At 39.7% G+C, this 17,085-nt stretch overlaps 1 protein-coding gene and 1 non-coding gene across 2 annotated transcripts in view; both read left to right on the forward strand.

Moving 5' to 3' along the window:
* Nucleotides 1-441: 441 nt before the first annotated feature.
* The window catches only part of SMU1 (SMU1, DNA replication regulator and spliceosomal factor), a 21,726-nt gene continuing 5,082 nt past the window's right edge, over nt 442-17,085 (forward strand). The window contains exons 1-9 of the mRNA XM_006098783.3: nt 442-854; nt 4,825-5,050; nt 6,356-6,508; nt 7,472-7,582; nt 10,042-10,170; nt 12,031-12,150; nt 14,657-14,773; nt 15,426-15,553; nt 16,067-16,193. Of these exons, the coding sequence (XP_006098845.1) occupies nt 829-854; nt 4,825-5,050; nt 6,356-6,508; nt 7,472-7,582; nt 10,042-10,170; nt 12,031-12,150; nt 14,657-14,773; nt 15,426-15,553; nt 16,067-16,193 (1,137 nt within the window). The 5' untranslated portion in view covers nt 442-828. The remainder of the gene's footprint in view (nt 855-4,824; nt 5,051-6,355; nt 6,509-7,471; nt 7,583-10,041; nt 10,171-12,030; nt 12,151-14,656; nt 14,774-15,425; nt 15,554-16,066; nt 16,194-17,085) is intronic.
* Nucleotides 14,284-14,389, forward strand: LOC111827919. Its single transcript, XR_002831669.1, has one exon. It is a non-coding gene; the product is annotated as a U6 spliceosomal RNA (small nuclear RNA).

Genomic DNA, 17,085 nt, shown 5'->3' on the forward strand with positions numbered 1-17,085 from the left:
CTCCAAGTAAATCATTTCAATAAATAATTTTCACAATAGATTTCTTACCATTGTGCTGCAAATATTTTTAAATTCATATAAATTGGCAATACAATATTTTAAAACTAGCCTTTATTTATAAAGTCCATTGATATCCCTGCATTCATTTGCCTCTACTAATTTAGTAATGCGTCAAGTCTATTAAAAGGGGTCTCAGCTGTACACATTTGCAGTTGGTTTCACTGTTTTCCCAGCAACCATACCACTGAAATGAACCCCTTTTCAACTACTTGGTTTGAAATGCTGTAATTTAATTCTTCCCACAAGTGGGTATGAAAATCCTAACTGGGATCCAAACTTTTCATTATCAGTCTGATTAAACTGTGTTTTGGATTCAAACTCATCATTCATTCATTCATTTATTCATTCATTCATTCATTCATTCATTCATTCATTCTCAATGAACTTTACCTACAAATGTTGGCTAGTGTTCCATTGCTTTCGAATGTATTAACCTCCCAGTATTGTAAATTCAATCCTAACTTGAAATCTAATCAGCTAATCGCATCAAATAAAAGCAACATTTCCAAACCAGTGTTTCTAAGCAGAGTGTCCCTCCAGAAAAGAAAGGAGAATTCTCTCGAGCGGGTGCGCGGACCCCTGCTTCCGACGGCCTCTAATGCCCCGCCCCTTCACGTTCTCCACGCCCTCCTCCCGTGCGTACCGCCTCCAGGGCGGGCGTCCGACGTCGAGCGGAAGTGACGTAGGACGGCCGCCGGAGGTGTCGTTGGTGTGTTGCGCGGCTGGGCCTGAGAGTAGACTGGGTTCTGTGGCCAGGAAGAGGGCGCGATGTCTATCGAAATCGAGTCCTCGGAGTGAGTCCTGCGGCGCGGGATGGTGGGGAGGTGGCGGGGCCGGGAGCGGAGGGGTGTGGAGTGGAAGGTGATCAGGAGAGGCGTCCGCGAGGCTAGGGGGTGGCGGGGCATTTCCTTGCCCACAAAGAAGTTTCTTGCCTCTGGCTCCCTCGGAGGCGGGTGCACGGGAAGTAGCGGACCAGATGCCCAAAGCCCAGTGGGAGGCGGCGCGGGGCCGGGGAAGGGTACTCCTCGAAGACCGAGTTCTAGCCATCGCCGACGCCTGGCGCTCCGGGGCTGCTCAGATGACCCTTCCTCTGCGGGCTCCCGTCTGATGATCTGCACCAGGGGCTGCTCGTCCTGCCCCGGTTAGAACAAGTGTGATTCGTTTCCTCTGGGGTTGCGTGGCTCCTTTGCCCTCCCCTTCGCAGCACTTCACCCAGTATTGTCACTGTTTCGCTCTCCACCCCGCTGTGCTGGGCGCCTAGCTAGAGGCTCCTTTTTCTTCTATTTATGGTTCCAGTGCCTAGCACACCGTAGAGGCTCGATCACTGCCTTTGAAATGAATGGACGACTAGCTTTTTTATCATGCCCTACCTGGAGCTGAGTTCTGGTTAGTCTGTGAGCTCTGTGTAGCTACAAAAGAGAGAATCTGGAGATTGGGCCCGAAGAATGGCAGATTGGGGGTGGGGCGGTCCTAATGAGTGACTGAAGGTCTTAGTGAACTTTTCCAGGACAGCATCCTCCACCTTGCCCTTGCCAACACTCAACAATTGAATCATCAGACGTAACATTTGTGTTTTGAGTGTAAGGGAGAGGACTTGTTCTGAAGACCTGCCATAGGATGAAAGGGAGCTTATTTATTCAACAAATACTGAAGTCTACTATTGTTCTAGACTCCAGGGAATACAGTAGTGAACAAAACAGACAAAAATCCTTACCCTTATAGCATATACATAGTGTTTGGGGAAGGCAAACAACAGACAAAAACAGTAAATAAAATATGAGGCTTAACAGATGGTGATAAGTACTGTGGAGAAAAAATAGAGCAAAGAAAAGTGATAAAGAGTGCTGGAGTTAAGATAACTAAGTCAAAGGCAGGGGTTGGAAAGGGTTCCATGATTTAGGACCTAAATAATAATGGATACTGACATTCTCCCATTCTTGGGCTGCTGTGCGTTTTTATCGTCTATAGTAATAAAATATGCTAATTAGACCAGACAGTGAACAACCTTCCAAACGACCTTCTGGACGGAGCTGGGGCTGCAAGGGCCGAGCCCCTTGCAGGAATTTCATGCATCGGGCCTCTAGTTATCAATAATAGCTACTATTTACTAAGTGTTTTTTATGCTAGTCATGCTGTAAGCAGTTTAGTCAACCCTTTCACCAAGCCTACAGGGTAGGTATTTTTCTTTTTAAATATATTTTATTGATTTTGTACAGAGAGGAAGGGAGAGGGATAGAGAGTTAGAAATATCAATGAGCGAGAAACATTGATCAGCTGCCTCCTGCACACCCCCTACTGGGGATGTGCCCGCAACCAAGGTACATGCCCTTGACCGGAATCGAACCTGGGACCCTTGAGTCCACAGGCCGACGCTCTATCCACTGAGCCAAACCGGTTAGGGCAGGGTAGGTATTTTTCTTAACAGATGAAGAACAGGCACAGAGATAACTGACTTGCCCAACCTCACAATTAGTGACAGAACTCTGATTCAAATCCCAGCCTATCTCCAAAGTTTTAAACTCTTAATGTATTACATTGTGTTTGAAGGAAGTAAATTTGATTGTGGTTATACCAAATAAGAGATCTTTACAGGGAGAGTGTCTTATTTGGGGAGTGCAAATGGAAGTGTGTTAAGGAGGATAGTAGGTACTAGAATAGCAATGATCTAAACCTGAGCCCTGAGAAAAAAGACTACTGCAAATAGCAGTAATCGGTTTCCTTCTTAAAATCACTGCCAATTTGAATCTTCATTTTCCCACTTACCTGTTACTTGGTGAGATTCTCATTATGGTAATAACCTACCTCATAGGATTGTTTTGAGGAGTAAAACAATATGTCTAAAATGCTTAGAATAGTACTTGGGCCCCGGCAGGTTGCTCAGTGGTTAGAGTGCCAACCCATGCACCAAATGGTCGTGCGTTCGATTTCTGGTGAAGGGCACATCCTTGGTTGGAGGTTTGATCCCCAGCTCTGGTGGGGGCTCCTGGGGGCACGTGTGGGAGGCAACCAATCTCGCTCTCTCTTTCTCTCTTTCCCATCCCTCTCTCCCCCCCTCCTCTATACCTTCCACTTTCTCTAAATATCAATGGAAAAAATATCCTCAGATGAGGATTTTAAAAAATTAAATAAAAAAAAGAATAGTACTTGGTATATTGTAAACCAAGCATGTCAAACTCAAAGGCTAACATGGGCCAAATAAACAAGGTTTAAGTTTATGTGGGCTGCAAAAAAACAAAAGCTTCAATTTTCATAGAAACATAGGTTTATTTTGATAGAGACATGCTGAATACAAAGGGCTGAAATAAATGAGTAATCGTTAACATAAAATAATAGAACATTGTAATAGAAATTAATATTTTTTCTTGAACATTAACTTACCAGACACTGAATAACTGCACAAATTAATAAGCGTAACGCAAATACCTATTTTTCTTTTTCTCTGAAAGCGAAATATTTCCTGTTGCGCACACCAAACAAGTCAGCACAAGATTAATGATGGGGCAATCGGCTGCTAAAATATTCGCTGCTAGTATTAGTGGAGAGAAATGTCCGCCTGTGCATAAGGCTCATAAGAGAAATGAATGCAACACGATTATAGTAGTCAGTTATTAGCAAACATTGTAGTTCGTTATTAATAATTATGTATAACAGGATATTGTAAAAATGAAGTTACGAAATTTTTATTAAAACGTTTCTTACATACCGTTATATTGGCTGGACCACAAAAATATTCATTGTGGGCCGCATGTCGCCCGTGGGCCGAGAGTTTGACATGCTTGCTGTAAATGCATAATAAACATTGGTTATTATTTTATGTTTATTATTTCTCCCCAGAGAGAATTGACTAAATTTCATTTAATCTGAAACCCCTTCCCCAATCTGACCCTTTATACTAGTGCTGTTCAGTAGAAATACATTGTGAACCATGTATAAGAGAAGGAAAACAGTGTATCACAACATCATACAGTGGACTTTTACAGTACATGTGAACCAGATTCTTCACTAGACTCATTAACTCCAGATCAGGAAGTTTTAACTGTAACATATTTAACTAAAAAATTTATAAGTTTTCTGTCACATGTTGAAAATGGATACTTATTTCAATATTTGGCAATTACCTGACTCCTCTTTTCCTTGGGAAACTGAGTTTATAATGTTTTTATTTCACTTGTCCTGAAAATTTGGTAATAGAGACAGTAGGTAACGTTATTTTTGCAAATGAGGACACATGGATTTGCTTTACTTTTATGTACAGTATAGCTCACCTTATTTGTGTTCAACAAATCCTTATTAAGAAAATCTCAATTCACATGTTTTGGTTGTCATTTTAAAATTGGACCAAATAATCCTAATAAGAATTTAGAGTACTTGAGTTAATGACTAGACTAGGTTTAAGTATTTCACTAAAGTGTGCAACAATGTAATTGTACAAATTAGTAAGGAAGTTGGCATAATGAAAAGCTCTCTGGCCTTGGAATTAAGAGTTATTTTGTACCAACTCCCTTTCTAGCTGACTATGAGACATTAGGCAGATTATTTCTCCCCTGAACCTCAGTTCTCCTATTTCTGAGATGGAGGTAGGACGGGACAAGCCCCAGAGTCCCCTGTAACTTAGATTCTGTGATTTGGGGCATACTTTTCTCATATGATAAAGAAATGAAAAGTGGGTAGAGAAAGGATGATGGTTGAGTAGGAGACATAAGCTGGGATGGCCTCTCTGGGGAGTAGGATCACTGAACTAGATGACTTGCTTTCTTTTTTCAGTGTGATCCGTCTTATCATGATCCGTCTTATCATGCAGTACCTGAAGGAGAACAGTTTACACCGGGCACTAGCCACCTTACAGGAAGAGACTACTGTGTCTCTGAATACCGTGGACAGCATTGAGAGTTTCGTGGCTGACATTAATAGCGGCCACTGGGACACAGTTTTACAGGCTATACAGTCTCTGAAATTGCCAGACAAAACCCTCATTGACCTCTATGAACAGGTAAGAGTGGAAGTGATGCTGATTCCCATGGGTTGGTTTATTGTGGGACCCCTGACTGAGCATTAGTGAGCATTCCTTCAGGCCCTATAGGGCTGGAATAGTCCTTAAAACTTATACTGTCAAGGTTCAAGTGCTACTTTGTACTTTTTTTCTCTCTTCTTGGAAAAGCCAAGAATTTCCCAAATTGAAAGTATTTAAGTGATCATTAAGTATTCCGACACCAACCATTCTGAAACCAACTAGTGTACTGCAAATTCAGTTCTGGCACTAACCACCCAAAGTTAGCAAAGACCCCATAAGTTAAGGGCTCAGTTCTCCATAAGATTGCCCTTACTTCAGACACCAACTGCACTTTGGGGTCTCAGGCCACCCACATTCCTGACTAATGCTATAAATTTGGGGACTCCCATGACCCCCTCAATTGATAATTCACTAGAATGACTCACATAACTCAGGAAAGCACTGTATTTATTATTGCAGTTTTATTATCAAGGATGCAGATTGGAACCAGCCAAAAGAAGTGACACATAGGATGAGGTCTGGGAGGGTCCTGAACACGGAGCTTCCAATGCCCTCTCCCGTGGACTCAGTGTCTTTTTCACCTGGCATATTAATGTGTTCATCATCCAGGAAGCTCCATTGGGGTTTTTATTGGGGTTTCATTCATTCTTCAGCTCCCTTGAGATTGGGCTAGCTCAAAGCCTCAACCCTACAATCACATGGTAACCAGCCCTCATCCTGAGCTATCTTATTAGCACAAACTTAGGTGTGATGCAGGGGGCTCTTTAATAACAAAGATACTCCTATCTCTGGCAAACTTTGAGGGTTTTTAGAAGCTCCGTGCCAGGAATCCAGGACAAAAATCATACAAATTATATATTATACAACAGAACAGAGTGGAGTTTATGGACATAAGAATGTAGCGTTGTTTGTAAAAATAGGGTAGTTGGTTTGTTTCTTTACAATCTACATGAGTTCGGTAATTCTCCAAAGAAAATTTTGGTACCTGAAGAAAGGTTTCTCTGAAGCCCATGGAGATATTCCCATCTTTCGTTTTCTTCAGCATACATAGTCTGAACAAATGGCCTGAGAGGAGAGGAGATTGGTAGATAAAAATGGAGGGTGGAAGTTGAAAGATTGAAGTTATTACTTACAATTACTTCAGTTGTCCACCTGAAAAGGAGAAGGGGTATTTCCCAATATAGGAAGTCACTTTGACGGGCCATTTTGCATAAGAAATTGTACTGAAAAAGAAGTATTATTATGAGAGTGCATTGAAACAGCCATTTTCTTTCATTTGTCCAGGTTGTTCTGGAATTGATAGAACTCCGTGAATTGGGGGCTGCCAGGTCTCTTCTGAGACAAACTGACCCTATGATCATGTTAAAACAAACGCAGCCAGAGCGGTATATTCATCTGGAGAACCTCTTGGCCAGGTCTTATTTTGATCCTCGTGAGGTATGACTATGGTAACAACAACAAAAATTGTTAATTTTTGCAAACATGCAATAATGTAATCTTTTGAAACCATTTCATTGGATCATATTTGGGATTTTGATTTTAATTTTCGATAGCACTTTTCCATTTATATATGTTTGTTGAAATTTGCATATATTAAAGGGGTTGATCTTGTTCAGTTTTCTGAGTATTGAAAGGTTTCCCTTCCCCACATACCACATTTTAGAGGCTTGTGTGTCAGTCAAGAAGCAGAAAGTTTATTCTGATATCATTTCCTCATTAGCCCAAGTACTTGTCTGGCCCTGAAGGGCTTCCTGACTGCTGGTGTATTCTCTATGCATTTGTGTCCCTTGCCCCTGACAATTGCATTTTCTTTTGGTTCAGGGAAGCGTTCACTTCTCAGCCAATTATGTTTATTGGTAGGGCATGGTGACTGATGATCTTTTATTTCCCTCAAACCTTTTTTTGTGTGTATGCTTTCATTCTTTCTCAGGCAGCCTTTACTAGTCTAAATGGGGTGAAGAAGAATAGACATTGGATAATGGAACCATGAGGATAAAGGGTTAACAAGGCAGGATTAATGTTAGAATGTTAGAGGTGGTGAAGAACTTCTGGGCTGGGGTCATTTGACTGAAAAAAATTACCAAAGAATATAAAAGAATCCTTGACTGTGCAGATTTTTCAAAAACTGGAAAACAACCCTGGCTTTGACATAGTTTACTTGGACTCCTTTGAGAAGTCTGACCTCCGTTTTCTTTCAGCTCATACTTTTGAAATGCAAGTGGACAGAATTGGGAAGTCATTTTTGAAAACTAATTGATTTAATTAACCCCCTGTTCAACTGGGTAGTTTCTTTTCATGTTTTCCATTTTGAGTGTTGTGTAGTTGTGTTTTTTTTTAAATAAGTACAGTCATATTTTGTAACCATTTCTTGGAAATGATGCTACCTCCTTTCCTTTTCAGGCATACCCAGATGGAAGTAGCAAAGAGAAGAGAAGAGCAGCAATTGCTCAGGCCTTAGCTGGGGAAGTCAGTGTGGTGCCTCCATCTCGTCTCATGGCATTGCTGGGGCAGGTAATTAAAGTTTGTGGAACTGAAATTACCCTTTATATAAACTATATGTACACGCTAAAGAAATCAGACAGCCTATGTATTGATTACTATCTGTGAAGCTGTTTGTACTAACAGCTGTGCCATGCCATCCTCATCTTATAGATGAGTGGTTAAGAGCATAAGCTCTATGCCAAGTGGTATGGCTCAGTGGTTGAGCATTGACCTATGAACCAGGAGGTCATGTTTCAATTCCCGATCAGGGCACATGCCCAGGTTTCGGGCTCGATCCCCAGTGTGGGGCATGCAGGTAGCCGATCAATGATTCTCTCTCATCATTGATGTTTCTCTCTCTCTCCCTTCTCTTCCTTCTCTTCCTCTCTGAAATCAATAAAAATATATTTTAAAAAAAAGAAGAAGAGCATAAGCTCTAGAGTCAGAATTAGGGTGACCATAGAATTTAACATTTCATCAAGGATAACTTCAGGGCACTCTTGATTGTAAAATCATTTTGGTACTTGGCACAAGAATATCTGTTGGCAGCCAACGCAACAACAGCGCAAGAGATTGATCCTATTATTTATAAGAATTCAATAGTTGATAATGGGAATGTCACCAAACCTAGGAATAGAGAAGAATTATTCACCTTATGGTTTGGGGTGCTTACTTTAGAAGCGGGGGGATGGTCAGCTCAGAGCTTTCACTCACATTTAATACAGCATAATTTCAGATAGATTGAAAGTTATATATTTTAAGAAAATAGAAAAACTAGTAGATAATATAATGTATTAAACCTCCTGCTAGGGAAGGACTTCCTCTGATTAGGGAGTAAACATCCAGGTAAAGGTCAACAAATTTAGTCACTTAAGAGTTCAACATAAGATAAAAAGAAAGCTATAAGGCTGTAATAATTTAAAAAATAAGGCAGCCCTAGCTGGTTTGGCCCAGTGGATAGAGAATCAGCCTGTGGACTGAAGGGTCAAGGGCACATGCCAGGGTTGTGGGCTCAATCCCCGGTAGGGGGCGTGCAGGAGGCCGCCGATCAATGATTGTCTCTCATCATTGATGTTTCTATCTCTCTCTCCCTCTCCCTTCCTCTCTGAAATGAATGAAAATATATTTTTTTAAAAAGGCAGATTGGAGAAAAAAGTTCTTTCTGGCAAACATAAATAACGAATAACTTGATCACATTAAAAGCTCACAAATTATTAATCAGAGAACTGACTAAAGCAGGGTATAACTTTCCACTCATTAAATTAGCAAAGTTTTAAAATGATATCCAAACTGTTGAGTTTTCTCCCTTATTTTTTTTTTAATCCTCATCCGAGGATATTTTCCCATTGATCTTTAGAGAGAATGGAAGGGAGGGAGAAGGGGATGGGGAGAGAGAGAGACAGACAGACATTAACCGGTTGCCTCCCGCATGTGCCCCAAGCTGGGCCAGGGTCCAAACTGCAACCAAGGTACATGCCCTTGACTGGAAATTGAATCCAAGACTCTGGTCTGCAGGCCATCACTCTAACAACCACTGAGCAAAACTGGCCAGGGTGAGTTTTCTTGATATAACAAAGGGAAAAAGGAATAAATGTTGTGCCTGTCATATAAATTTAACATATATTATTTTGTTGTATCCATTTAGCAACTCTAGGAATTAGGCTTCTTCTTTGAGTTCACGAAATTGGGAATCAGAATAACATTGGGCAAATGATCTGGCCTAGGGCCATCTGTCTCTAATGCCCATGATTTTTTCACTCATAATATAGTTGTGAGTGCTGTTGAAGTTGTGACTTTTTGGGAAAACAGTTTGTCATTGTATATTAGGAGCCTTAACCATTCTTGTTCTTTTTTGGATTCAATAATTTCTATTCTGGGAACCTATTCTAAGGTGGGAGTAACCCCAAAATAGAAAAAGCCTTATGTTCAAAGATGTTTAGATGAGTAAAAAAATTGGAAATGTGTAAATGTCCATTAATATATTAATTAAATAAACTGTTAAACATCCAGGATATATTTTACAGCCATTGAAATGATAATTATGGCATAGCATGATCTGATGTTAGGTGAAAATGAAGAATATAAAACTTTACCTATAGTATAATTACAGCAACATTAATTAAATACATGTGTAAGGGGGAATACTAGAAGGTAATATATAAAATGCTAACAGTGGCTGTGTTTGAATGTTAGTTAGAACAATGGGAGATTTTTGTTTTCCAAATTTTATATTTATAATAAGAGAGTCACTTCTGTAAGAAAATAGATGTGGAAAGATGAACCTGTTGGCTCTTAGAGTTCCCTTCCACCTTGAGATCAGCCTGTGTTCCCAGGACACACAGAGCAGCATAGATTTTGCTGTGTTTAGATGGTTGGGTCTAGATGGCTCAGTTTCCTGTGAACCTCATTATTTCAGGCTTGGCTTTGAACAATCAGGATCAGATCTTAAAAGCACCCAAGTGGATTATTAAACATTTCTTTTCTCATAGGCGCTGAAGTGGCAGCAGCACCAGGGGTTGCTTCCTCCTGGCATGACCATAGATTTGTTCCGAGGCAAAGCAGCTGTCAAAGATGTGGAAGAAGAAAAGTTCCCTACACAGCTGAGCAGGCATATTAAGGTAGGATCCTTTGACACTCAGCCAGTTGGTAATCATCTGTTGAGGACTCAACATGTGCTTCCTCAGTCAGGCCCTGTGGTAGGCACTTGAGTTATAAAGCAGAATTCATTCTTCAGCTCTGATAACATTCAGGGTTGCTGTTAGTGACCACTGGGTCCTGTGGCCTGGCAGTGGCACACCTCAGTTGTATAACCAAGTGGACATACATTTGACATTTGGCCTGTCATCTGCCTTTGCACTTTCTCCCCAGAAGCCTGCATTTGGAAGAATGATTAGCTCTTTGGTTAAACCTGAGACTAATTATGAACTTTTAATGTATTTGTCTTGTTCAGCATTTGTGTTTTTGCCTGCTGCATGTCAGCCAAAGTACCAGGCGTGGATTGTAAAGTGGGCTTGTGTGGTATTTGAGGAAAATAACTTACCATCTTATGGCTGGTTCTTGTTTGCTTTCTTTTAATCTGAGACTTTTCTAGGAAAAAGCACAATCAAGTAATTGGCAGCAGTTTCCAGAATTACAAGTATATTTCTATTTCAGCATCTTTTTTATATTATAGTTTTTGGGTTTGTGCTCTCATTGAATATATGGATTTTAAAATAACTCATTCCTCAAATCTTTTGACTTTGGCTTAGTGCATTGATTTAGTCTTTTCTGGATTATATGTTTTGACTTGCATTCAAAGATGATTTTGAGCAGTATTTTTACCCTGACTGAAGCCTTGATACAAATAGAAATCTTCTATATATATAAAAGCCTAAGCTATTGTTATGACCGAACGACCAGAATGACTGACCAGTTGCTATGCACACCACCAAGGGGCAGACGCTCAAGGCAGAAGCTGCCCCCTGGTGGTCAGTGCACTCCCACAGCCAACTTCCCATGGCCAGCCAACTTCCTCCAGTCCCTCCCGCTGCCAGCAAACCTCCTGCAGTCCCTCCCCCAGTCTGGCAGGCCCCATCCAGCAGCCGGCAGACCCCAGCTGGCAACTGGCAGGCTCCCAGCCCCAGGCTGGCATGCCTCAGCTGGCGGCAGCAGGCCTGACCCTGATTAGGACTGGGTAAGACAGCTCTGAAAGGCCTTGATCACCAGCCAGGCCTAGGGACCCCACCAATGCACGAATTTCATGCACTGGGCCTCTTCTAGTCCATTATAATTATGCTGCTGGGCTAAGATTTTTGTTACAAACACTTTGCATTTTTGGCATTTAAGTTGAAATTCATAAAAGAGCTTTTCTCTGTTATCTGTCTAATATTTTGTAGTTTTCATCTGTTATTGGGAGCATGATTACTGGTAAGTGCTCAGGATACATTGCCCAGATAAACAGTCTCTATTAGCTTTAATTAGTTCTCCTAGAGTTAGTCACCTTCACATTTTCACTTGGTTAAGTGAAGGTCATGTAAAGAAACAGTGATAGAAAATTTGTTTACAAAACAGTATATGAAAGCTGACATTTATTTTATAAAAATGACTTTTTTCCTCAGATGCACAACAGGAACATATGCCATATTAAGTTGAGTGTGAAAGTCATGCTAATCGTGGCTGACTCTGGTAAAAGATTATTGTTTGGGTTACAGTATTATTTGTTCTAAGTCCCATTATAAAATATATTTTACTTTTCTTTGAAAATGTCAACTTCACATTAAAAAATTAGTTTCAGCTGACAGGCTAGACTTAAAACTGGTCAGAGAAAATATATCCACAGCCTTCCTGTGTCCAGGTACAGAAATGTCCCTCCAGTGCTCCATTAGAATAAGCTAGCTATGACTTCATGCTAGGGCAGGGTTTCCCGAAAGGTTAAAATGGGGATTGTTTTAAGGCCACTAGATAAAAATGTATCTGTTTCATTGTTTCATTTGGAACAGTTTGGCCAGAAGTCACATGTGGAGTGTGCTCGATTTTCTCCAGATGGTCAGTATTTGGTCACTGGGTCTGTTGATGGATTCATTGAAGTGTGGAACTTCACAACTGGAAAAATCAGGAAGGTAAAGTATTTAAAATATATTAACTTTTCTAGTGAAAGAATTACTATTGTTATTCTTAAATTGTTATTTATACACTTTATTTTACTTTATTTATTTTTTAAAATATATTTTTATTGATTTCAGAGAGAAAGGGAAAGGGAGAGAGAGATAGGAACATCAGTGATGAGGGAGAATCATTAATCAACTGCCTCCTGCATGCTCTACACTGGGAATCGAGCCCACAACCCGGGCCTGTGCCTTTGACCGGAACCGAACCTGGGACTCTTCAGTCCGCAGGCCGACGCTCTATCCACTGAGTCAAACCAGCTAAGGCTACATTTTATTTTTATTTTTTTAAATATATTTTTATTGAGAGTCATTGATTGTCTGCCTTCTGCACACCTCACACTGGGGATCGAGCCAGTAACCCAGACATGTGCCCTGACCAGGAATCAAACCATGACCTCCTGGTTCATAGGTTGACACTCAACCACTGAGCCATGCTGGCCGGGCTATTTATACACTTTAAACTTATTTTTGAATGGGTGATATGTACATCCGATAAAATATTTTATGAAATAGAAAAGCTGTTCAGTAAAAGGTCATGCTCCCACCCTTGGCCCTCAGCTGGTCAGTTCCTTTCCTTGGTCCAGCCAGGTTACCTGTTTCTTGTGTACCTTCCTGGAATATTCTAGGTATGTGTGTGTAAGCAGTTACTTTTTATGCCCAATCTAACCTAATTGTAGTACTAAATGTGCTTCTCTTATTATGAGTGAGAAAATGTCTTTTTATATGTGAAAAACCACTAATATTTCCTATTCTGTGAAGTGTGTTCATATCCTTTGCCTGTTTTGTTTTGTTTTTCCAGTTTATTTTTTGAAAATATTTTTGTTGATTTTTAGTCAGAGAGAAAGGGAGAGGGGGAGAGAGAGAGAGAAACATTGATGTGAGAGTGAAATATTGATCAGCTGCCTCCTTATACGCTCCTACCAGGGATTGAACCTGCAACCCGAGCATGTGCCCTAATTGGTAATTGAACCAGCAACCTTTTGGTTCATGGCATGATGCCCAACCAACTGATCCACACTGGCCAGGGCTGCCCATTTTTCTTTTGGATTGTAATTTAACTGATTTGTTGGAGCTTTTTATTTTTATTATTATTTTTTAAAATATATTTTTATTGATTTCAGAGAGGAAGGGAGTGGGAGACAGAAACATTAATGATGTGAGAGGATGGTTGATATGCTGCCTCTTGCACGCCTCCTACTGGGGATTGAGCCTGCAACCAGGACATGTGCCCTGACTGGGAATCTGACCTCTATCTTCTGGTTCATAGGTTGACACTCAATTCACTGAGCCACACTGGTCAGGCTGTTGGAGCTTTTTAAAGTTTGAGGGAATCAACCTTTGCAATCTGTACTGCAAATATTTTTCAGTTTTGACTTTTGTCTTGATTTTGCTTATGGTTTTGCTTTATAGACTTAAAATCTTTTATATCATCATATTTACCCATCTTTTCTTCCACAATTTCTTCTAATCTTTTTATGTTTCATTTATGTTCAATTTTTGATCCATCTGAAATTTCTTTAGTGAGATAAAGTTGGTGTAGATAAAATTGAATCATTTCCCCAAATAGCTATTTATTGACTTTACACTGATTTAAATTGTAATCTTTATCATAAGAGTACTGAATTCTACTTGGGTAGTGAAGTAATGAGTGATATTCACTTTCTACTTTATATGTATTTTTTATAGTTTGTCTTTTTTTAAAAAAAACAACACCATGAAGCAGTCTCAGTTTATAATTTTTTAAAAATAGAGATACTTCTGTTTGAACAATAATGGTTGATAAAATAAGCATCCATAAAATGGATGATAATTAAATATATTAGTCAGTACATGGTTTGAGGGAAAGGAGCTGACAATTTGGAAAAAACATTAGTTTCTCACATTATACCCCTAAGATAAATAAATTCAGATTTATTTAAGATGTACAATATGAAACTGTGCACCCATGGAGACAGACAACAGTGTGGTGAAGGCCAGGGGAGGGGTGGAGGTGGGCAAAGGTGAGGAATATGATGGGGGCATCTGTAATAATGTCAACAATAAAATAAATTGTAGGGAAATTCTGCTTAGAAAAGATTAGTAAGCATGCTCGCTTCAGTAGCACATATACTAAAATTGGATGATACCGAGAAGATTAGCGTGGCCCCTGCACAAGGATGACATGCAAATTCATAAAGTGTTCCATATTTTTTCATGTAATAAAAGTGTTTATTTAAAAGAAAAAAGATTAGTAAGCAAAAGATATAAGCTGTTATGTTGGCATTTTTTATAATGTTTGAATTGTGTAAAATTTATTCCCAGTATTAATCATTTGTTAGGAATTTGTGTGCATGCCACTATTTGCTTTGGAGATTTAGAGTATGTACAAGCCATTATCCTGATTTTAGTGAGTTTGTAGAGATCTGGGGTAATTGGGTTTTTCGTTGTTTTGATAACTGCTTATCATTGTTTCCTTTAGGATCTTAAGTACCAGGCCCAGGATAACTTTATGATGATGGATGATGCTGTTCTCTGCATGTGTTTCAGCAGAGATACAGAAATGTTAGCAACTGGGGCTCAAGATGGAAAAATCAAGGTATGGATAAGTGGCACAAACACTTGTATGCAGACATTCGGAGAGTTCTGTGACGAGGGAGTGTCCTACATATGATATGAGCTTGATAACAGCTACTGTTTGTTGAGCATCAATTTTGTGCTGATAATCAGTTTACTTTTTCTTGTTTAATCCTAATAACAACTCTGCCTAGTGAGTTCCAATAATTTGTTTAAGGTCACAGGTAGTGAGCAATAGGTCTGAGACTTCAATTCAAATCTGCTCATGCCCTTTCTGCTGTACCACCCTTGCTCACTTTATATGCTGTGTTGTACTTTGTGTGTTTTGTTTGTTTGTTTCTAGTGAATGGGATTTTTTTAAGGAATGGGGTAGTCTGCAGTTGATTAGCTGTGGCTTGTATTTAATTGCTGGTAAAATGCCCTGAGCTAGGTAAAATACAGAAGTAGTCTCTGCTAAGTGAACTTAGTCTAAATTTTTGTTTTAATAATTTACAAGGAAAGAGGTTTAACTTTCAAAGGATTCAGTTATCATTGTTCTGTGTAAATCAAACATCATATTCAGCTATTAGCATGCATTTTTAATGCTGTTTTAGTACATTAGTGAGCATTGCATCTTGCTTGGCTCTATGGACATTCTGTTTATAAGTTTTTACTATTCTTTTTTTTTAATAAAGGTCTGGAAAATTCAGAGTGGACAGTGTTTAAGGAGATTTGAAAGGGCACACAGTAAAGGTGTCACCTGTCTAAGCTTTTCTAAGGATAGCAGTCAGATCCTCAGTGCCTCTTTTGACCAGACAATTAGGTAAGTAAGAATCCCCACTGCCCTTACTTGGGTTTGATGTGATGAAGCTCTGAAGGGAAGTACTAGTGATTCCTTATACTTTCACCAGGATGGTATTATATAGAGAGTGGGGTATGTGAGATCTCATTTCCCCAGGCAGGGTACAGCTGACACAGTGCTATAATTTTGTCTACTTGAGTCATTACCCACCTGCATCAGAATCATGTTAGAGGGCATATTACAAAGACAGATTCCTGGGATCTAGCCAAGACCTAGAAGTCTGTCCCTGAACAGAAACCTGTGGTATTATTTGCATATTTTCTACCAATTTCTGTGCCAACCTTTGGTTTTATTTTTGTTTGATTGTTTGGCATAATGAAAATTGTACTGCATACGTAAATGCATAGCCCCGTTTCTTCACTTAATATTATAACAGGAGCTTCTTTAATTCATCTAAAATGCATTCAACACTTGGTCTCAACTGTAATATATAGAATATTAATTGTTCTTTTCATTTCCTTTTATGTATGATAGAATTCATGGTTTAAAATCTGGGAAGACGCTGAAGGAATTTCGTGGCCATTCTTCCTTTGTTAATGAAGCAACATTTACACAAGATGGACATTATATTATTAGTGCGTCCTCTGATGGCACTGTAAAGGTTAAGTATTTGCTACTGGATTATTTGGGGGTATCCATTCCATTTTTGCCCTTTAAGGAGTTTTCAGTGGTGGTAATGGTGATAATTGTGGTGGAGTAAACCTCTTTACTAGCTATTTTAGTTATAATTGAGGTGAGTCTGAGACAGTAATAATATTCTGTGGGTAATTCCTATTGGCCTAGGAACCTCAAATCTCAAATCTACAAAATCAGACTTTAGCATGTGTAGGAAAAGAGGAAACGTGTGGAGTCTTAGGTTTAAGTCATCCCCCATTTACAGTGTTTAAATTTGATCTTGTCATAGGTATGGTCTACCCACCAAAAATTCACAAAGGGCTCAGTGGCCAAATAAATAGCTATCTTTTTTGTTGCTCAGCCTCATCCCACCCCTGACACCCACATTTAGGGCCTTCTACTAGAGAAACAGAAGAGGTATAGAGTTAAAACCAAGCCCTCTCTCAGATACTTATTTAATGCCCTCAGCTGAAAGTAACAGATCTTCAGTATCTTAAGATTTATTTTAAGAGAGGGTCTCATTTTCTAGAAAAGATGAGAAGTCCAAGTAGTAAATTGCTGAGGATCTTGAGACATTCCATTTACATTCTAGAGCTGCTTTTAAATTGCCTTAGGCAAGTCTTTTTTAATTTTTTTTTTATTTCATAGAGGAAGGGAGAAGGAGAGAGGTAGAAACATCAATGATGAGAGAGAATCATTGATTGGCTGCCTCCTGTACACCCCCCACTGGGGATGGCGCCCGCAACCCAGGCATGTGCCCTTGACTAGAATCGAACCTGGGACCCCTCAGTCCGCAGGCCAACACTCTATCCACTGACCCAAACCAGCTAGGGCTGCCTTATGCAAGTCTTGTAGCAAAAGACCTCACATTTAACACA

The sequence above is a fragment of the Myotis lucifugus genome, unplaced genomic scaffold (assembly GCF_000147115.1).
Source record: "Myotis lucifugus unplaced genomic scaffold, Myoluc2.0 scaffold_246, whole genome shotgun sequence".
In the NCBI taxonomy this organism is placed as follows: Eukaryota; Metazoa; Chordata; class Mammalia; order Chiroptera; family Vespertilionidae; genus Myotis; species Myotis lucifugus.